Consider the following 20042-nt stretch of genomic DNA (forward strand, 5'->3'; position numbering starts at 1 on the left):
GCTTCAGTGAAGCAAGCACCAGGTTATCCAGTATTTGCCTTCCCATTTCCCCAAGGTCTCCCTCTCCCCAGCAGCAGTGGGCTCAAGCTGTAGCTGTCTCACTGTCAGCTGGGAAAGGACATTGCTTTGGATGAAGAAAACCTGCTTTACAAAGTCATTAACAGCTGCTTTTCTGATGGAGTCCTTAACAGGAGGAAAGGACAAAAGCTGGAACTGGTCACCAGCAATGGATCAGAAGTGCCAGCTGATCCCTGAGCTGTGGCAGTGCTTCAGGAGCAATTACTGTCCATGCTTAAACCAGAGCTGTGCTCACAAAAACCATCATCCCTACCAAGGCAGAAGTTTAATACCCGTTGGCTGGAACAGGGAGTTTATAAAGAATCCCTCCTAAAAACAAACCCACTGAAAAACAGCTGTCCCCCACAGCCATCCCTGCCTCCCTGCCTGCTGCTTGTTTCATTTCTCAAGTCTCATCCTTTCCTGCAGGAATCATAGAGGCTGCACACATCTCTGTGACAGGTACCATGTCTCGCTCACTCTTGTTTGCAAACACAAGGAGCTGCATCCTCACATCAGTGAGCACCGTGAGTGCAAGCCCAGAGCTCTGCTTCTGGCCCAGCAAACTTCCCCAGCCAGATGCTCTGTTATCCTTTTTTTTTTTTTCTGGCTGCACTCACCCAGGATTTTGAGCTGGTTGATCACACCGTGGATTGTAAAAAACACCCAGAGGGATTGTGAGGTGTCCACGCACATCAGCATCCCCCGGCTGGCCCCGTTGACCCCGTGGTGCACCTCTCCGTTGGGCAGGACCATGAAGCTGAGGATGTCGCCGCTGTTGAGGACCGGGAACGCCCGGTACACCACCCAGTACTCCTTGCGGTCCAGGAGAAAGTCTGGATCCGCCGGGAGCTCGTTTGTCCGTAAAGTGCTCGGATCACACGAGGTGATGCCGAACGAGAGGGCCCCGTAGTACGGCAGCCCCAGGTGTCCTACTTCCACAAAGAGGCTCTCCCCGATGTGCAAAGGCCGGTCAGAAAACACCAAAGTCCTATTGCTCTCCTGCCAGTTGGTGCAGGCCACCATCCTGTCCTGGGAGAAGGTGATGTCGGGGCCACGGGTGGGGTGGAACCGCAGGTCGGTGTCCAGGAACGCCGGGACTCCCTGGGCGTGCTGCCGCCGGTTGGGGCAGCAGGGGATGATGTGGTTGTCAGTCCCAAGGCCTGGTACCCGGCTGAGGTTTAGGTTTGCAATTTTGGCCACCACTTGGTTGTTCTCGAGCTCGTTGTTGTTGAAGTTGGCCGAGTCGTGGTTGCTCTGGGGAAGGCAGGTGCTGAGCCGGGCGGTGCTGAGCCGGGCAGTGCTCATGGTCTCTGCAAACATGCTGTCTGTGAGAGAAACCCAGGCACAGAGGCATTAGTCCAGAGAAAACCACCTGCTTTTATGCTTACAATCATTATTGCAGCCTACAGACTCTGCTCCTCCGAAAGGAAAAATCAGCCACAGGTCAACCACTAATGAACAGCTCCTGGTGCAGAGTCATGCGTGGAGCAGGCAGAGGAGCGGCTGCATCTTGGCACCAGCCAAGGAAAAACAAGTGTTCCAAAGTACTCGTGTGATCTGGGAGTTCCCTGCACTGGGGAACTGGGAGAAGCTGTAAACCAGCGTGGTCCTACAGCTTCCTGAGGAGAAAGGTCTGATAGTTTTGAGGTAAAAAAAGAAAACGTCTCAGTATTTTGTTGTCCTGAGGTCTTGTGCAAGACAAATTCACAAGTGAGGGGTGAAGGAACACAAGGATGAATGGATGTTCTTTCCACACTCCTTGTCATTGCCTTACACCTCTGTCCAGGCACAGGTGTGTCTAAGAGAGGTCATTTCAAGCCTCATATTTCAGCGGTGTTCACAGCCCTGCAGAGGTTTTGAATGGAGAGCTTGTGACAAAAGCTGCTTCCTGCAGGTGTTAGAAAGCTTTTACAGCAGAAAGTTGTTTACCCTTTTCACAGCAAAGGGAAAGTCAGGATGTTGATCCTTAATTAATTTCCCAGGTTTTCACTTGGGCCATGCCAGGCTCAGGGGTGATGTAAAGGTGTGGGAGAGTTTGGGAGTGTTCTCCCTTCTACCTCCTGCCCTGCCTGGGGCAGCCTGGACGCTTCACTCTGAAGGGTTTAACCCACTGAGCAAAGTCAAAGCACGTGGAATTTAAGAGTCTGTGTGAATGACTCCTGGTCTTCCCAGAGATGGAGAGGGGTGAAGCAGGCCAGCACCAACGCTGCCTGCTGCTTGGAGGAGAGAATCCCCAGGCCTTTGGCAAAGAAGGAGAAACACCCAAATCCATCCAGCAGCTGCAAAGCAGAACCTGCCTCTCTCAGAAGCGCAGGCAGGAGAGGCCACTGGGGTGGGCTGATGGCTGGAGCAGCTCCTGCTCAGCCAGCGCAGCGTGTCTGGCAAGAAATGCTCCCGCAGAGGAGTCAGACACATCCAAGCTTCATGATGGATGCCCCATCCCTGGCAGTGTCCAAGGGCAGGTTGGACGGGGCTTGGAACAACCTGGGCTAGTGGAAGGTGTCCCTGCCCATGGCAGGGAGCTGGAACGAGATGATTTCTAAGGTCCTTTCCAGCGCAAACCATTCTGTGATTCATGATGCTGAAAGTGGCATTTTGTGCCTCAGAACTGGAGCTGTATTTCACAATTTTCTCAACTCGCAACATTTTGGGAGGAAGAGGCAGAGACAAGCACATCCTCTATGACACCACCACTCAAGCAAGGAGTTCGGGTCCCCTGGTGCCCCAGATGGCTGAGCATGGCCCTGATTCCTGGGGCAGTTTGTGGGGTTTGGTGTTTTAATCAAAAAACCCCCATCGAGCACAGGTGCTCTCAGCCTGAGTCTTGGGTGCTGCAGACAGGACTGGGGCTGGGGGGCAGAAAGGAGCTGCATTTTATTTTTCTATCTCCAATTTAATGAGGAGAAAGGAGAGCTCTGGTGAAGCAGCTGCCTTGGCCAATACAGCAAACACTCCTTCTCCTCTGTGACGAGCACCAGAGGCTGGAGTATGTCGCAACTGCAATTAGAGGACAAGCTGCTGCTGAGGTTTAATTACACATTTGAGGCACAGCAGACAGGGAAAAGAGTTGTTTATGTGTGGCCTTCTCGCCTATAAAATAATTGGCACCATTCAGAAGGATGTGTGATGGAGCTGCCTGCCCTCTGGACTCGCCATTCCACAGCTCATCCCTGGCGCCTGCTCCGTGCCAGGCTGGCAGCACCATCCCCTCGGGCAGGTGCAGCTGGCTTTGGCTGTTAAAACTCCATCAGCTCCCAGGAGCCTCTGGGAAAGGGCAACTCTCTTGGATTTTCAAAGTGTTCCCTGTGGTGTAGCCCAGTTCAAACACTCCATCTAATGCTGAATTCATTAGAAATTTCAATGCTGTAAAAGGCACGAAAGGAAAATCGTTCCGTGGCCATCAGCTGGGCTTGGTGGTGGGAACAGATCCATCCCCTCTTGCAGCCCTCCCTAAGGGTGAGGCTGTAAATCAGCCAGACTCCACCTGATTCCAGGGGTCTGAGTGATGGCTCTGTGCCAGGAAGGGTCACAATGCAAACAGCCCCTCAAACTGCCAGCCTGGGTGGGACCACGGCCAAGAGCGGAGAGAGGGGCTGGGGAAGGGCCCCAGGAAACTCTTGGGCAATGACCGGTGGTTTTCCAATGCACTGGCAGTAACTGGTAGCTGGAAAAGGCCAGATCAAGTCAGAACTTGTCCTTTTTGTCTCCTCAGTCCCTGGGACCTTGCTCCGTGTTTTTCCATGCCACAGCAGCACATCCAGCTCAGAGAAAGCTGAGTGGAGTTAAAGGTAAAGATTTCCATTTATCCCTTCACAGAATGTGCAGCCTTAGGACTTTCCATCACTGCCATCTCTGAAATACATTTCTTTCTGCATCCCTACCGCTGGCAGGAGAAAAACGATGAATTGGAGGTACAAAACCAACAGCAAATTAATTTTCTTAAGTGTCCCATAGAAATGATCATACAGATCATGCATCTTTCCTACAGGACCAGAAAGAGCGACCAGAAGAGCAGCCCACAGGCCCAAAGACACACTTACCTAGGATTTGCACTTCGTGGGTAATTCCATAGACGTCTATGAGGGCCCAAAGAGGCCCGGAAACTTTAATACCACAGTGAAACAAGATTGGCTCCTCGTCATTAATACTGTAGAAGACTCTCCCGTGCCGGTCCACCCAGAAGGCCAAGATATTGTCCCTGACCGCAAACCTCTCCGGCAGAGCCTTGGCCCAGTAGCCGGGGCGGGTGACGAGGTCGGGGCAGGCGTACTTTGGTATCTCCTCGGAGCTCATCTGCGAGGGGTCGTGGATGGTGAAGCCGAAGCGCAGGGCCCCGCTCCAGCCGTGGTGCACGGCCACCAGCTTCAGGCGCACCTTCTCGTACAGGTGGATGGGCCGGTTGGTGAAGGTGACGCCGTTGCAGAAGCTGTTCCTGCGCGTGGCCTTGCGCGAGTGCGCGTCCAGCCGCACGTTCTTGCCCTTGGCCTGCGAGTGGAAGCGCGGCGGCTCCGTGATGGCCAGCACCGAGCGTCTCTCATGGCTGCTGTTGGGCAGGCTGTAGTAGGGCCGGCTGGACACCGAGCGGGTCTGGTGGCTCGTGTCTGCAAAAGGACAAAGCAACATCTGTCAGGAGGGCTTGGCCTGAGGCACGTGTTGGTGTGATTTACACCGCCCGAAATATTTCACCTTAAAACAGCACGCTTAGCCACAGCCTGCTCTTTGCTGTACCGGTTTGGCCCTCAGCTTTCTGCAAACACGTGTCAGGCAAAGGTTAGGCAGCTTCCCTGCAAAGCTGGATGGGAAGGAACATCCTTTGTTCCCATCAGATGCTTCCTATTGCCCTCGGAAAAGCGCAACACCTGTGGCTCCGAGTTTCCTCCTTGCAGTGCACGTGCTGTTAACTCACATGGTGGCCAGAGACAGGAGCTCTGAGGACTGTGGCTGTTAGAAATCAGAGATGCTCCAGATGAGCATGGATTTTAAGAGATTTTTATGGGATGTGCAGCCAACAGCTCCTCTGTGCCCTGGTTTTGTAATGATGAACAGGAACTCTTGACCAACACAAATAATCCAAGACATTCAGCAGCTGGAGCACCTCTGCATCACGAGACTGTTCTTCCTAAACCTTCAACCCAGCTCCTGGCTCAGATACCAGATGCAACTGGCACATTCAGGAACATTTCATCCTGCACAGCCTTGCCTTTACCCAGAACCTCCCATTTGAGCTCAGAGCACTCCATAAATGATGATTGTTTTCAGCTTCACAGCACCGCAGATGGCACAGAAATCCTGCCATCCTCGTTTTACAGATGGGAGAAGGAGAATTGATGGGTGAGATCTTGCACCATTTAAAGTCAATAGCAATTCTGAGACCGATTTCAAGAAAAGCAGATTTGGAGCCTAAAGTGAAGTTCACACAGGCATGAAGCAGAAATGAAAAAAAGCTCAACTTTTAATCTTAAACCTTAGCTAGAAGCTCCCTGAGGTGGAGACAACCTCTTTTGCATATCCCTGAGCACGTGGGGACTTGCTCCAGGACCTGGGCTCCCACCACCACTGTGGTGTTCCAGGGAATTTGGTCTCCTCATTCCCCACCCACTCCACCTCTCCTCCTCTCTCTGCACCTGGCTTTGTAGGTTTTTAAAGCAAAAATGGAACACATCCTGAGTGCCCAAAGCCATCCTGTTAAACATCAAACCCCATCACATGCTCACATTCAGTCTGAACTCTTTTTTAGCCACGTTTGAAGCTTCAGCAGCCGCCTGCCAGGCCCTTCCTTCAAGCTGCTTCCTCCCTGTGTGTAACCCCAGGCTTTGCTTTGTGGCAAGGGAAGGATTTTCTGGCGTCTTCCTCTGTTGGAAAAAACCCACCAGAAGATCCTGGGAGCTCAGCTGGGCGAGCTGGCAGGAGGGCTGCAGCGGTGGCAGCTTTTTCTGCAAGCAAAACCCGAGCAGACAGGGCAGCAAGAGGCTGGGACCTGCACTAAGGCACTGAGCAAAGAGAAAAGAGGTTGCAGCAAGATCTGAGCACAGGCTCAGCCCTTCAAATGAGGCATCTGTAACAGGAGTCAAAGGGCTACGAAGGCAGAAAGCTCCCGTTCCAGCAAGATAAAAATAACAATCAGAAGGTGTTTTGTCTCTTGGTTTGTCCTGCATGTGACAGCCGCTGTGTGATGCTTAATTCTGTCATACACCAGTGTAAATTAACACATCCTTGCTCTCACACCAGTGAGGGGAGGGTGCCAGTTCCATGCCAGGGCTGTGGAAAGAGCCCTGGAGCAGATTGGGAAGGGAAAATCCCCCCCAGGTGTTCAATCCCCCTGCCCAGCACAGCACCTCTGCAGGCCAGACATCCTCCAGGACTGTCCCAGCACAGGAGGGCTCCCGAGGAAGGGGCATTTCTTTGTGTATTTTCAGGAGAAATCTCATTCCTTGCCTGCTGAGGAGCTAAAACGCAGAAATGGCTGCTCCCAGCACAACCCGCCCGTGGCTCATGTGGGTGCTGCTGCAAAGGGAGCCTGGACTGGGGCTTCCTGAGCAGGGACAGGCAGGGACCCAGCCAGCACAGGGAGGGTGAACCCTCTCCTGGCCTTGCTTCCCCACCCAGCTCCCCATTTTCCATGTGGGTTCACAGAGCCTTTGTGCTGTTCAGCTGGGACCTGGGTCCAGCAGAGCTGGGACAGATCCCAAGGGGCTCCTGTGGGACTGGGTGGGCTCAGTGCCACCTCACACCCTGCCTGACTTGACAACAGCCTCCCCTGGCAGAGAAACCCTCATTTTATCACCCACTGAGCTGCTTTTTGTTTCTAAAATGGTTTAAAAAAACCCCCCCTGTTGTTGCAAGTGCCATGGCCTCAATGTCCTCGTGTCGGCCAGGAGAAAGAAGGAGGGAAGAGAGTTTTTGTCCTCCTCTCTGCTATCCCCAAAATCCCCTCCTTTCCAATCCCAGAGCAGCACCAGCCTTCCTCCCACAGCCACCTGATGGAGAAAAGACTCCTGCCAGGGATGTGATGCCCCTTGCACCCAGGCAGATTCTTCGCATGCCCCTCTCAGAAGGCACAGAGGACTGAGGTGGCAGTGCCAATGCCACCAGCACGAGTGACAGGACAACAATGACGCTGGCACCCACTTCAAACACAGCTTTGGGTCCACCCTGCCAGAGGGGAACTCGGGGTCGGGGTCTGGCCCTTTTTGTTTTGGTTTTTCTTCTAAAAAAAAAACAGGAAAGCATATTGTGGCTAAACAATAGGAAAAGCACCCGACGGAAATTAATGGATAATTTATTTATAACGCTGTTCCCCCCCCTTCACGTGAACACCTGCTGGAGGAATAAGGCCTGACATAACCCGAGGCAGGGAGGCAGAGTTTTCCCACTGGAACACGCCTGGGGCTGAGCTGGAGCATGTGCTTTGCTCATTAGGTGCTGCCGGGGACTCGCGAGCTCAACAGGATGTTTGTGCCTTTCAATTGTGCCTTTGAATTGCCCTAATTTGCAGCTCGGCTTCCACAGCTTGGATCGCATTTCTGTCCCTCTGCTACTGCTCCAAAGCCTCTCCTCTCCCGGCTGTGCATTCCCACCCAAAAGATGGGATGACGACAGCCAAGCTCGTGGCAGAAGTGCCACCCTACCCCAGGGTGCCTGACAGGCAGTGAAGAGCTACGCCAACTCTTTTTTTTTTTTCTTCAGCTGCGAGATTCCTACAACACTCTGGAGCAAGTAGTTTCTTCCCTTTCTGCCTCAGTTCCCTGCCTAAAAGAGAGTAACACTCTTCCTCCACCTCACGGGGAGCTAAAAGGATTGAAAAATGTAAGGTTCTCAGGCACTTCAATCCCTGAGCCCTGCGAGCCTGGCTGCATCATCACAGGGGACACAAACCTGCTGGGTCCCCCTGAGGGATGCCTTGAGGTTCCATCCCTCCTTTTATTCCTGAGTTTTCCACCTTTCATCCCCACCCTCACCAGTTTCAAACATGACGCTCACAGCACATCCCTCAAACGCATGAGCAAACATAAAAGGCAGGAAAATGGAAGGAAAAGCTGAAGTGAAGGGTGAGGAATGGTCTGAGGCTCCTCACTGAAACCTGAAGGATAAACTCTTCTGGCAAGGCAGCATTTCCATCCGCATCCTTGTGGTGTCAGATGGCACTGAGGCAGATTTGGGTTATGGGGGCCCATGCTCTCATCTGAAGCTTCACCTGCTTTCCAAAAGGCCAGCACACTCATTCCAGAGGTTATGCTGACCTTTGGAGAGGTATTTTAACAGACATGCACTTTGCATTTCAAAAAGGTGCAGCAGGCAGACCCTGGACAAATTCCACATATTTATCATGGTTCCAGTTCTAAAAATAAACATTTTTTTCACCCATTTGTTCACAGCCCCGGATTTGCAGTGGCACTGTAATCCCACTGACAGCAGCAGGCAAAATTCAGCTCCAGAGCCCTCTCCGAGGCTGCTGCTCTCCCAGGGGCATGGGATGGAGGAGGCTGCTCAGCTGGGGAGTGACCTCAAGCCACATCCATCCTGTCTTCACTTGCCCTGACAAGCTGGGCAGGAATAATACCCCTAAAAAGGGGGAGAAGGGAATGATGTTGAAGGAGGCCGGAGCTACAGCGAGAGCAGCCTGGCAGGAGGAGAAGAGCGCTGCCATCCTGATGCGTCACCGGGAAATCCATGGTCTGCACCAAGCGCATTCCCTGGCTCCCACAGCCCTTTCCTGAGGGCCTTTCCCAAGTAAATCCATGACAAAAGACCCACGGGATCGCAAGGGGCAGTTTGGTGGCCAACAGGGACGTGCAGTGGGTACAGTGAGGGAGAATTACTGGGAGCATCCCCAGCTCGCAGCAGACACGGCCCACGCTGTGGGAGCGTGGCCTGCCCTTGGTCAGAGAAAGGCTGAAAGGTTCAGAGAAGTGGCTGAAAGGCTCAGAGAAGTGGCTGAAAGTTTCAGAGGAGAGGCTGAAAAGCTCAGGGGAGAGGCAGCAGCCTGCAGCCTGAAATCCATGTCTCAAGCCTCGTGCCCAGCGAAAGGGAATCCACTGCACACACCCAGGGCTTATCTTTATGGGCTCTGCTTTATCTGCAGCACTGGAACCTTCTCCTACCACAGCAGATCCTTGGGTGGCTGCTGCTGCTGCTGAACATTAAACAAGGTGTCTGCAGACAGGGGCAGGTGGCTTTGGCTTTGAGACAGGGAAACCCTGACCGGTGGGGACAAGAAGGGTGAGTCCATGGCGTGACAGCGAGCTGCTGGAAACAGCCCAATCCCAGTCAATCCCAGTCAATTCCAGTCAATCCCAGTCAGTCCCAGCGTGCTCCAGTCAAAGCACAGTCCTCAGCCCACGGCATCTCCGCTGGAAAAGGCTGGAAGAGGCAGGGGAGGCTGTTACTGCAGATACCAAACATCCCCAGCAACACGGAACAGGATTCTGCTCCGACACGATCTTATCTTCTGAGGACAAGAGATACAAATCTGCTCACATATAAATTTAGTGTGCTGTCTAGACATCTATTTCTTTTTTTTTTTTTAAATACAGAAAATGTGTCAGGGAGCTCTGTGGGAAGCACTGGGGTGGCCTATTCCATGCTCAACGTGGAATTTGGAAAGCTGGGCTACCAAATCCGACAACAACAAAAAAATCTGCCTCATTTCTGAATGTCCTGCTGGCTCAATCATTGGAAAATCCAATTAATAAATAACCCCCCATGTAAATTCCTATGGTTTGCACGAGCAGTCTGGAGCCCTGTTCTGATGGTCCTCTAACCTGAAACAAACTTCCAGGGAATTCAGAAAAGGTTCATTTGCAAGAGAGTGATATAGAAATTGAGGTGTTAAGGGGACATGGAAGAGCCTGTGATGAATTACAGGAAACGTGACATTTTTGAAGAAAGGCTTGTGAAGGAGGGGAGGAGGAAAGACAGACAAAAGTCACTTTTTTTATTAAAAGAAGCTGTGTTGTGGCACTGAGGTAACTCTCAATGCAAATATCTCACGGATATACATCCTTTCTCATTGCAGAACAGTTCAGAAAAATCCCTGGCAGACAACAGGGGTTGACTTTAGCTCACAAAATCAAGTTGTGCCTGTCTCCACAAGAAAACCCTCTAATGCTTGAAATCAAACATTTTATGGGGGATTTTTTAAAAAATGCTACAATCCTTTTTTTTTTTTCCAGGCAGGGGCTAATGACATATTTATTCTGGACTTCTAGGTGTTCCTCCATAAAAACAGAGGTGTTTGCCAACAGCATTAGGCAAAATCCTTTAGTTCTGATCCCTTTTCCTCAAACCAGCAAACACAGGCAACTCCAGCAGGACCTTGCAATATTTTCCAGGCTGCTCCACCTCCTGTCTCCCACTGTGTCCTCAGGAAAAGAGCTCCTGCATTGCTGCTCCTTTCAACTCAAACCCTTTTCTCGCAGTGAGGAGCTGATACCAAAGTTCAGCTACATCCCATAAAAGAATGGGTGCCCTGAAAGGAAAGCCAAGACCAAGGCTTCGCTCTCCTGGTTACCCCAACATCTCCTTGTGGCAGCAGCATTGGAGCCAAAAGATGGGGAGTGCAGCTGAAACTCCAATGTCTCCCTCCCGGGAACCACCAGCTGGCTCCAGGCAGAAAATAAACCACGACAGAAGCTCTGCTCCGAGGATGGAAAGTGCTGATGGCAAATCCTCCATGACCTAGAAGTGATCACAGAGCCCCAAAGGCTGAGGAGAGCCAGGCAGGAATACTCTCCCAGCCCTTCTGCTTGGCTTTGCTCTCGGTGTAGAAGAAATCAAACATGTCACAAAGCAAGCCAGTGCATGACTTCGATGGAGAGGCATTTCCAGAGCAAAGTGGGGAGCCCTGAGCTAAACCAATCTAGGTGAATCAGGCTGCAAAAGCAGGGGCTGCTCCCCAAAAAACTCCTGCTGGGTCTGCAAGGATGGGAACATCCACCCACACTCACCTCTGCCTCTCTCTCTCTCTGGGCACGCAGGAATTTTGCTGCAAAGTTGGCCCCATCTTTATTACAGGCTTTTAGTCCTCCTGCATATAAATAGCACCAAGTATACACAGAAGCCAGCGATCAAGCACGGAAAAAAAATCTCCTCTTCCCTGTATTATTAGGGAATCTGGGTCAATGAGTCTGCAACTCGAGTAACAAATTCTTAGAGCTGGTTAATGAGAGACAGAGCGAGCGGGATGGAGGAAAGGCAGGGTTCATGCCATAATCCCTGCTTAAGTCCTTCAGTGCAAGCGATGAAAGCAGCTGTGTGATGGATGAGGAGCCCTGGAAATGGCTCAGCTCCTTGTGAGCTGCTCCACGGGCTCGACACCCAAGTCCTGGCTCGTGTCGCTCCCAAGGCCGCGCGCCCGAGCCAGAGAGCGCCGAGAGATGTCAGGGATTTGAAAGTCATCGTGCAAAACTCGCTGGAACTTTTGGCTACTAGCTACAGATAAAAACATCTTGTCAGGAATGATCAGTCAGCCACTCTCACTACAGCTCTTAGTGGGGATTTTTGGGCTGTGCTCTCACTAATCAGCAGCATGTGCAACACGTACAAGTTCATACACCAGCAGAGCAAACCCCTGCCCTTGATGTGACGTATTATGGTCCTGCAAAATTGTTACCTTCTTCAGAACGTGAAGCTTAGCTTGAGGAGAGCAGAGGGCTGCTCAGCTCACTTCATCTTCTCAGAGTCCATCGCAGAGTTTTGGGAGGTGACCAAAAGCAGCGAGAAGTGAGCAGCTGATGGCTCTTAAAGCAGCTCCACAAATGGTTTCTGAGGAATGCTGGGCTGGAAATGATCATCACTAGGTTGGAAGAGTGAATATTTTCCGAATCTAAGTGCTCAGTGATTGCCAGTCAAGGATGAAAAGACTTCTTTCCATGATTTATTGTTTTCGTTGTTTTCTAGAAACAGGCAACGTGCACCAGAAAGCAGAGAGAGCATTAAAATTTGCAACACTTCAGGCTGGAAAGACTGGTCTGGGAGGAATGAACACAGCTGGAGACCCCAAGATGGGAAGAGAGGGACAGAGATGTGAACAAAACCCTCATGTTCTCTGGGGTGGCTGGTTCTGCTTAGATTTACTAAATTCAGACAGAAATGAGGTCCAAGCTGGGGCCACAGACACAGCCTAAGAGCAACCCAAGAGACCCCAAAAACCTCCTGTATCTGTGAGTGCTGTTGGCCCCTGGAGGCCACCCCATTTCTCTGTGTGAGACCCATCCCCTGCTCCTGACTGATCCCCTTGCACAGCCAAGATCAGAATATTCCTCACAGATTAAAAAACCTGGGTTGATCTCCTTGCCCCCAGTTCCTCTCCATTCATTTTTCACTTCCAAGACAACTTCTCCCCCACAGACAGGATGAACAGCTCAGGTTTTCAGAGCAACGCATCGGTCCAAAAGCATCGTTCTGAACGGGTGTTTTCCAGTCAGGACTGGGATTTGTTGAAAAGTTGCAAGAACTTCTGCCTGCCATAATCACTGACACTGAAATGCTCCATGCCCTCAGCCTCCTCCTGCTGCCAGAGCAGCACGTAAGGACCATTAATGCAAATAAACTCCCCGTTTCCATTGAGCCTTTTCTCCTGGCCAGCTGCACCAAGTCATCTGCACCGGGGATTTATAAATAGTGACCATGTCATTCCAATGCTAATGGCTTTTAGTGAAATTGAAGGATGGCACGCATTCCTGTTTAATACCCTCGGAGCTGCAGTTCCATTCCATGCCATGGTTTCAATCCAGCGCTCATGGAAAGAGCGCTGGGACTTGGCACATCCTTCCCACAGCCCATCCATGTGCTGCTTCCAGCACGGACAGGAACACAAAGAGGGAAATCATTTCGTTGTCTCCCTGGTGCAGGAAACCCACCCATCCCCTACAGACAGGCACTGCACCACGAGGGCAGCTTGTGACACAGGGGGGAAAAAAAGCTTTGATGAGCGATAGTGGCGATTTGGCTTCACTTTCCATGCATTGTTCTCCGAAAAGCCCCAAAAAGCTGGTGTTTACCTTATCTTCACCCTCTGGATTTGGGCTGTACAATCTACACGCCTTTCCCACCTCCCAAAAGCATGTTTGGAGCAAGGCCAGGACATGAGCTGTGCTGTCAGAGCCCTCACGGGTCCGTGGGTGACTCAGGTGGGGCGTGTGAGGCTCGAGCCAGGAGCGTTACAAGCCGAGCGTGACTTCCACACTCCCTAAAAACACCAGAAAACTTCCCCGTGAGCACGGGGATCTGCCAGCTCCAGGGCTAGGGAGGAAGAAAAGCTGCAGATAACAACAGGTCTGAGCAACCTGGTCTGGTGAAGGTGTCCCTTCCACAGCAGGGGGGTGCAATGAGATGATCTTTAAGTCTCTTCCAACCCAAACCATGGTGGGATTTTACGAAGGGCAAAGCCAGAAGGTGGAGGGATGCTGCAGGTGCAGGAAGGAGAGCCTGGCCATTCATTCCACCTTCAACTTTTCCCCAAAACCCCTCAAGAGAAAAGGAACAAAGCTGCTATTTTTCTTTGCTTCCTCATCTTTACAGAAGCCTCTTTTGTCTTTATCTCTCTTCACAGTGGTTCTAAGGGTCTCTTTTTTTCTCCTCCCAATTACAACTTCTCTACACTCCAAAGAATTTAGTTTAATAGGAAAAAAAACAAACCAGTGGAGCTATTCCAGTCCAAACAGGGATGGATACCCAGAGAGTCATCAGATTTAACAGTGGCACCCATAGAGGGCTTTTGATGTGACCTAACAGAGCCAAAAGCCCCAGGAAAAGGGGGGAAAAGGCCTCTAGGAAGGTGTTCTTCCCAGTAAGCCCCGCTTCCAGCATTTTTTAACAGTTCCTTTTCTATTTACACACAATTTAAACAGTGATCTGGCAGCAGGAGGGGAAAATGCTTGGGGAGGAACGCATGGCCGAGGAAGCTAAATAAAGCAGTGGCCAGGTCTTCAATCATCCTATATTTTATATATACAAAGGCTGCGATCCCACTAAGCTTTTCCAAAACAATATGTAAAGAATCCAAAACAGGGCAGAGCAATGGTAATAACTGATTATAATTAAATCAGGGGGACAGCACAGCTCTGCTCCTCTGCCAGGAATGGCTGAGGGACAGTGGGACTGGTGGGACTGGGAGCTCTTATGGGGCTGTGCTGGTGGGCTGGTGCCTCAGGCCAGCACTGTTCCAGCAGGGACATTTCAAGTAAATTCAATGCTGGCCAAACCCTCTTTCTGAAGGATCTGAAGAGCTGATGACCTCGCTCAACTCGTGTTCAGTCCCAACTGCACAATAACATCACATATTTTGTTGGCTGTTTTAGTTAATATTCAGACAAATAAGCTGTGGGTTTTTTCTAAATACTTCAGAAACAAATCCAAAAAAAATTTTTTTTAAAGGGAAAAGAAAGAAAAAGTTTTAAAAATGAAAAAGGTACAGTTCTGGTCCAGAAACACAGGAAAACATCCCACTAAAAAAAAAAAAAAAGATGCAGCCTTCTTTTCCTTTGCTGAGATTTTTAAACATGCAGACTTCTCTGCTAAGCTGTGAAGGCAGTCTGAGAGGCAGGTGGTTGTGCAACACTTGGCTGCTGCATGGCTCAGCTCTGAGATCCTTTACCCTGATATTTGCAGGAATTAATAAGAGGAAACAAGACCCACTTCAAGACATTAAAGTGTCCAAACAAAAAAAAAAAACCCCATGGCCATGCCATTACTGGACACGCCATGACCTCTGCCCCCTTCCTTCATCTCAAGTGTCTTCAATTATTTCAACACCAGAAGGGTTGGAGCAAGAGAGGTTTATTTTTAGGCCTCCATGTCAGTCTTAATACCAGCACACCTAAATCAACATCAACATTTTTCTCCTTTTTCTCTCTTTGTGGTATCACAGCCAAAATAGGAGAGAGGCAGGTGAACCAAAACGATTCCTTGCGTTGTTGAAGAGCCAGAAAATAACCAAAGCCTTTATTTTTTTGCTCCCTGCCCCAGAGGAAAGAATCACTGGGGTGAAGGTATGAATTACAGAGCAAACAGCACTGCAATGTCCTGGTCCAGGCAGTATCAAGCCCTAATTTACACCTTGTTTTCTCACCTTTTTAAGGTGGAGCCTGGACTGTTGTTGAGCAGAACACATTTGGTCAATACCTTCCAGACAGTTCCCTGCAGAGCTGCAAGTTGTTGTTATCATTATAGCTGTGGTTTGGGGTGGTTTTTTTGTATTTCTCATCGATCATTTCCACCTCTAAACCCCAGTGCACAGTCCAACAGCACTCCTTGGTAACTGCAGAATTGGGAATATTAAAAATCCCACATGAAACAACATGAACAGCTGCCTGAACCCTCCCATTTCCACCCAGATGGCTCTTGTTTCAATTAACGGAATCAAACTAATTCCGAGCCATTCACTGGCCTTGTTTGGACTTACTTGGAAAAACACACCTATAAATCACATCTGAAAAATTGTGAAGAGAGAAAGAACTTGTTCCTCTTTGGGCAGTCCTTTTTTGTTTTGTTTTTCTTTTATTGTTTTGTTTGTGGGGTTTTTTTTGGTAGAACAAAATTTTGTTACCAAAATACACAATTATGTGTTGACAGCTCAGAGCCTCTGTGGTTCTGGCCACGATAAAACACAACTCCACACTGTCCCTCCAGTTCTTCAAAACACAGGGCACCCAGAGGCTCCCATTTGCATCATCTCCCTGGGATTCTGAGCTGGAAAAGGGATGCCAAATGTACAGGAAGCCTGAAGTCATCAAAACAGCCACACCAAGGGATTTCCCTGGTCCCAAATCCATCAGACACTGAGTGGTATGGGTCTCACTGCTCATGGAGCATTTTGAAATGCCAAAACACAACAGCCAGAGCTGCAGGAAAACCAGCACAGAATCCCAGAATCATTTTGGTTGGAAAAGACTTCCAAGCCCACCAAGTCCAGCCCGTGCCCCATCCCCACCTTGTCCCCAGCCCAGAGCTCTGAGTGCCACCTCCAGCCCTTCCTTGGGCACCTCCAGGGATGGGCACTCCAAACCTCCCTGCGCAGCCCCTGCCAAGGCCTGAGCACCCTTTCCATGGGGAAATTCCTGCTGCTGTCCACCCTGAGCCTGCCCTGGCCCAGCCTGAGGCCGTTCCCTCTCCTCCTGTCCCTGTTCCCTGCCAGCAGAGCCCGATCCCCCCGGCTGCCCCCTCCTGTCAGGGACTTGTGCAGAGCCACAAGGTCCCCCCTGAGCCTCCTTTGCTCCAGGCTGAGCCCCTTTCCCAGCTCCCTCAGCCGCTCCTGGGGCTCCAGCCCCTTCCCAGCTCCCTCAGCTGCTTCTCACGCGATTTACAATGAAGCCTAGGAGGAGATGGGGACAAGGATTTGTTCCCAACCTGAAGGACACACACCTGCTGGCGATTTGGGTTCACGCAGCATTTTCTTCTCCAGAATCTGAGGATTCTTAACAGTGCTCCCAGTACCACTGTAAAGCCTGGGATTATCCAAAAGACAGGGAGAGCTTGGGAAGAGTCTTGCCTGGGTAGGGCAGAGACCCAAGGAGTGAGTCTGTGGTGATGAGTGACAGCTGGAGATGCACAGCAGCAACCTCTCCAAAGGGATGCAGGAATGGGCACAGAAAGGGGAAATGCAGGAATTTGAGCACAGAAACATCCTCAGCACTGCCCTACCCAACATTTCTGCCCATCACCTTTAGCCCTCTGCAAAGGAGGAGAGCAGGAGTGCAAGATGAGGAGGCAGGGAGTGAATCAGGGAGGGGGGAAATGTGGCCAAAACCCAGAGGCACACAGGGAAAGCTTCTCCCTCCTTCTGGGACTGTGCAACGAGGTCACACCATCAATCTCATCGCAAAGGAAAATCTGAGCAAGTGCTTAAGGGCTGCTTGATGTGGTTTGGAGAGCGATTCCCCAGCGTGCCCACAGCCTTTGGTATTTACAGGAGTGCAGCTAATTTGCACGGGGCTATAAACATTGGCTAAACAGGAATGCATACAGAAAGATGCTCTGAAAAGAGTTTGGTTTAAAATGAGAAGTGGTGTTGACCTCTCAGGGAGGAATGTCCCTCTGCTCAGAGATGGTCAGCTGAGTGCTCAACGAGGGTGGGAGAATCAAGGAGCTCGCCCAGGGAGCTGGGAAGGAAATTCTTATTTTTGTTTTGCTTCTCAAAGTAGCTTTTAATATTTCCAAGAGCAAGAGGCATTCTGAAAGAAACACAATCCCTCGAAACATAACTTTGAAAAGGGGCTCGTTTTGAATCAAAATAAATTTTGAAGAGGAAATATGTGAACACACTCATACTAAGTGATAAACTCCAGCTGTTCCACACAGGGCTGCTGTGGCAGGGAGAAATAACTCACAAATAATTTTATTAATTAACCATCAGAGTGTCCTCGTGAGCTGATGGGAGACCCCCCACCCCGGGCTCCCCACAAAAGGGAAATAATCTGCCCTGGAAACCATCAGATTGAGGGAGGAAAGGACTGTTTTAATTGATTAATTATGAATATTAAACAAATCAAGCTTTGAAGCTTAGTTCATAACGAGCCAAACTTCCACTATTGTTCTGCTTGGAAAAATCCAACTCTCCAGACAGCATCTGTCAATCTAATCATTATGTAGTTAAATGAGGGAGAAAAAAAATGTGTTCTCTCTCACCTGCAAAAGCTATCTGAGCCTTGTAATTATTTGCCTTGATAAATTTAATTCGAGTTTTCCCTTCCAGATTTGACTGGTCAAGTTAAACTATAAAGATTATTCATGGAAAAGCAACCACAGTTGGTTACTAGGATACAAAAAATCACTTAGTATGTTCCTCCAATGAATAATCCCAAGCAGAACACACACAAATTCAATAAATTATGAATTTCTCGGTCTCTCTTACATAAACATTGGGGTTGCAGAGGCATTTCTTGGAAGCCTTTAATATAAATTCATCTCTTAATGACTGTGCACTAGCAAAACAAACAGAGGGGATGGCTGAACCCTGCAGGTGAGCTGCATCCTTTGTCTAGACATGGAAGTTCTGGCAGCAGGCGGGGTGCCCAGGGCCAGCAGATCCATGGCTGCCATATCTCGGAGCAGACCCTGGAATCTGGCACGCTCCCAGGCCGTGGCACAGCGGCTGACGTCAGCAGCAGACTAAGCTAATTTGGAAGAAAGCAATTCTTATTCCAGAAAAAAAAAAGAAAAAAGAAAAAAAATCTCCATTTCCTGCACAATTCCATGGATCTGAAAGGTCTTACATAAAGCGCTTGTCAGATGTCTGAAGGCACGAGGCAGAAAGAATTACGGAGCTGTTTAGGCTGGAGAAGGTCTCGGAGATTATCGAGTCCAACCTCTGACGAAGGCAGGGAGAAGTTTTCCTGCATCCATGCGAGGCCCCCAGCCCAGCACAAGGACAGGCAAAGCACCCTGGAATCAGACAGAGCCTGCCCTGAGCCACTCTGACATCCTTTGCAACACCCCTCGGGCTTAGGAGGCTGATTGTGGTCACGGAACAGCGTCTGGGCTCTGTGCGTGTCTCTTCCCATCCCTCCCGATATCCCTGGAAAGCGGCGATCCCCAGGCACGACCCGGCACAAACCGCTGCTCCAGGCTGGGGTGTTTACAGCCCCCTACAGGGGCTGAGATCACTCCCTAGAAACTTTACCCGAGACGGATTTCCTTGAAATTGTGCCTTGCGATGCTTCCATCCTTCTCACCCTCTGCCTCTGATCACATCAGCGGCTGGAGCTGCTCTGCTGCTGCCAAAGCACCCGGGAATTGCGGCTTAAGGCTCACGGATCAGCTGCCAGGACCTTGCACCCCGCAAAGGACACCTCCCTGCCTGGCATTCTGAGGTACCTGCGAGGGGAAGATGGTCTTTATCTCTCCAAGCAACAGCCACATAGTAAATTATTTCAGTTTTCATTCTTGGAAACCTTTTTAGTTCGCAGGACAAAATAATCAAGAGTTTTTGCTGGTGTCCTGAGGGAAGCACCACCACAGAACGGCCCCATAAGAGGTCACAGGGGGACATGGCTTTTTGCCAGGAGCCTACGGAGATCATCAAGCCCACCTTTAGCCCTGGTAGTCCAGTTCTACTCATTCTGTTCCTAGCTGATTGATAACAAATAAAAATAACAACTTGTTCTTTAAGATCACCAGTGATAGAAATATTTATTGTATTCCACCAACGCTTTGCATCGGTGTTAACCTGCTTGGCTGCATTCAGGGGAGCACATGCTCAAAATTCCTGGTCCTATCTTCTCCCCAAAATTCACTGCAGCCTCTTAGCTCTTCCTCGAACAGAATTTTAGCCACCCCCAGGACACTACACCAGGCAGATCTCAAGTGGTGCTTTGTGTTCCCAGAAAAAAAAAGCTCCATCAACTGTGTCAAGGTTAAGACCCCAAGAAACAGCAATTTTCCCTCATTAGGAATTATGCTTTCAACCTGAGGAGATAACTTCTGAACTGCACTCCACAAATTCCAGAACACAGCAAGCCGAGCAGCCGGTGTCCCGATGAGACCAAAGCAGATAACAGGCTCAGGAAAGCTGCTGCCACTGTGCCCCTTATCTCTGAGCAGAGCAAGATAAACTTGAATGAAATTATTTCATTTGCGCTGCCAAATGGGATATTCTATCTTTTATCTTTGGCTTCTCCAGGCAGGGCCTGGAGGATTTAATGTTTGAGTTATGGAGGAGGGCAAAAATCAAAAATCTTTATTCCCTGGCATTTGGAATCCTGATGGAAAACTTTTGCCCAAGGAAATTCTTTCTCGACTGACTGTTTTCCCTGTGTTGCCACATGGGCAACAAAAATCATGTTTTGTTGCTTTTATGTGTCTATTTATTTTATAGATTTTACTTTTATGTGTCTATTTATTTCTGGCACATAACCATTAGACATTATCCTGTCAGGAGTGCAATCACAGGAAAATGGTCAAAACAGAATTCCTAAAGTAAAAAAGTATCATTATTATGTAAAAGTCCACAGTAAGACCAGCAAACTTCAAAAATGAAACCTGTT

The 20042-nt window shown here is 49.9% G+C and overlaps 1 protein-coding gene across 1 annotated transcript in view; it reads right to left on the reverse strand.

The window, feature by feature from the left end:
* The window catches only part of NEURL1B (neuralized E3 ubiquitin protein ligase 1B), a 32215-nt gene that overhangs the window by 4904 nt on the left and 7269 nt on the right, over positions 1-20042 (reverse strand). The window contains exons 2-3 of the mRNA XM_048319952.1: positions 4101-4661; positions 678-1385 (exon numbers count right to left, since the gene is read on the reverse strand). Coding sequence (XP_048175909.1) covers positions 678-1385; positions 4101-4661 — 1269 coding nt within the window. The remainder of the gene's footprint in view (positions 1-677; positions 1386-4100; positions 4662-20042) is intronic.

The sequence above is a fragment of the Corvus hawaiiensis genome, chromosome 15, assembly GCF_020740725.1.
Source record: "Corvus hawaiiensis isolate bCorHaw1 chromosome 15, bCorHaw1.pri.cur, whole genome shotgun sequence".
In the NCBI taxonomy this organism is placed as follows: Eukaryota; Metazoa; Chordata; class Aves; order Passeriformes; family Corvidae; genus Corvus; species Corvus hawaiiensis.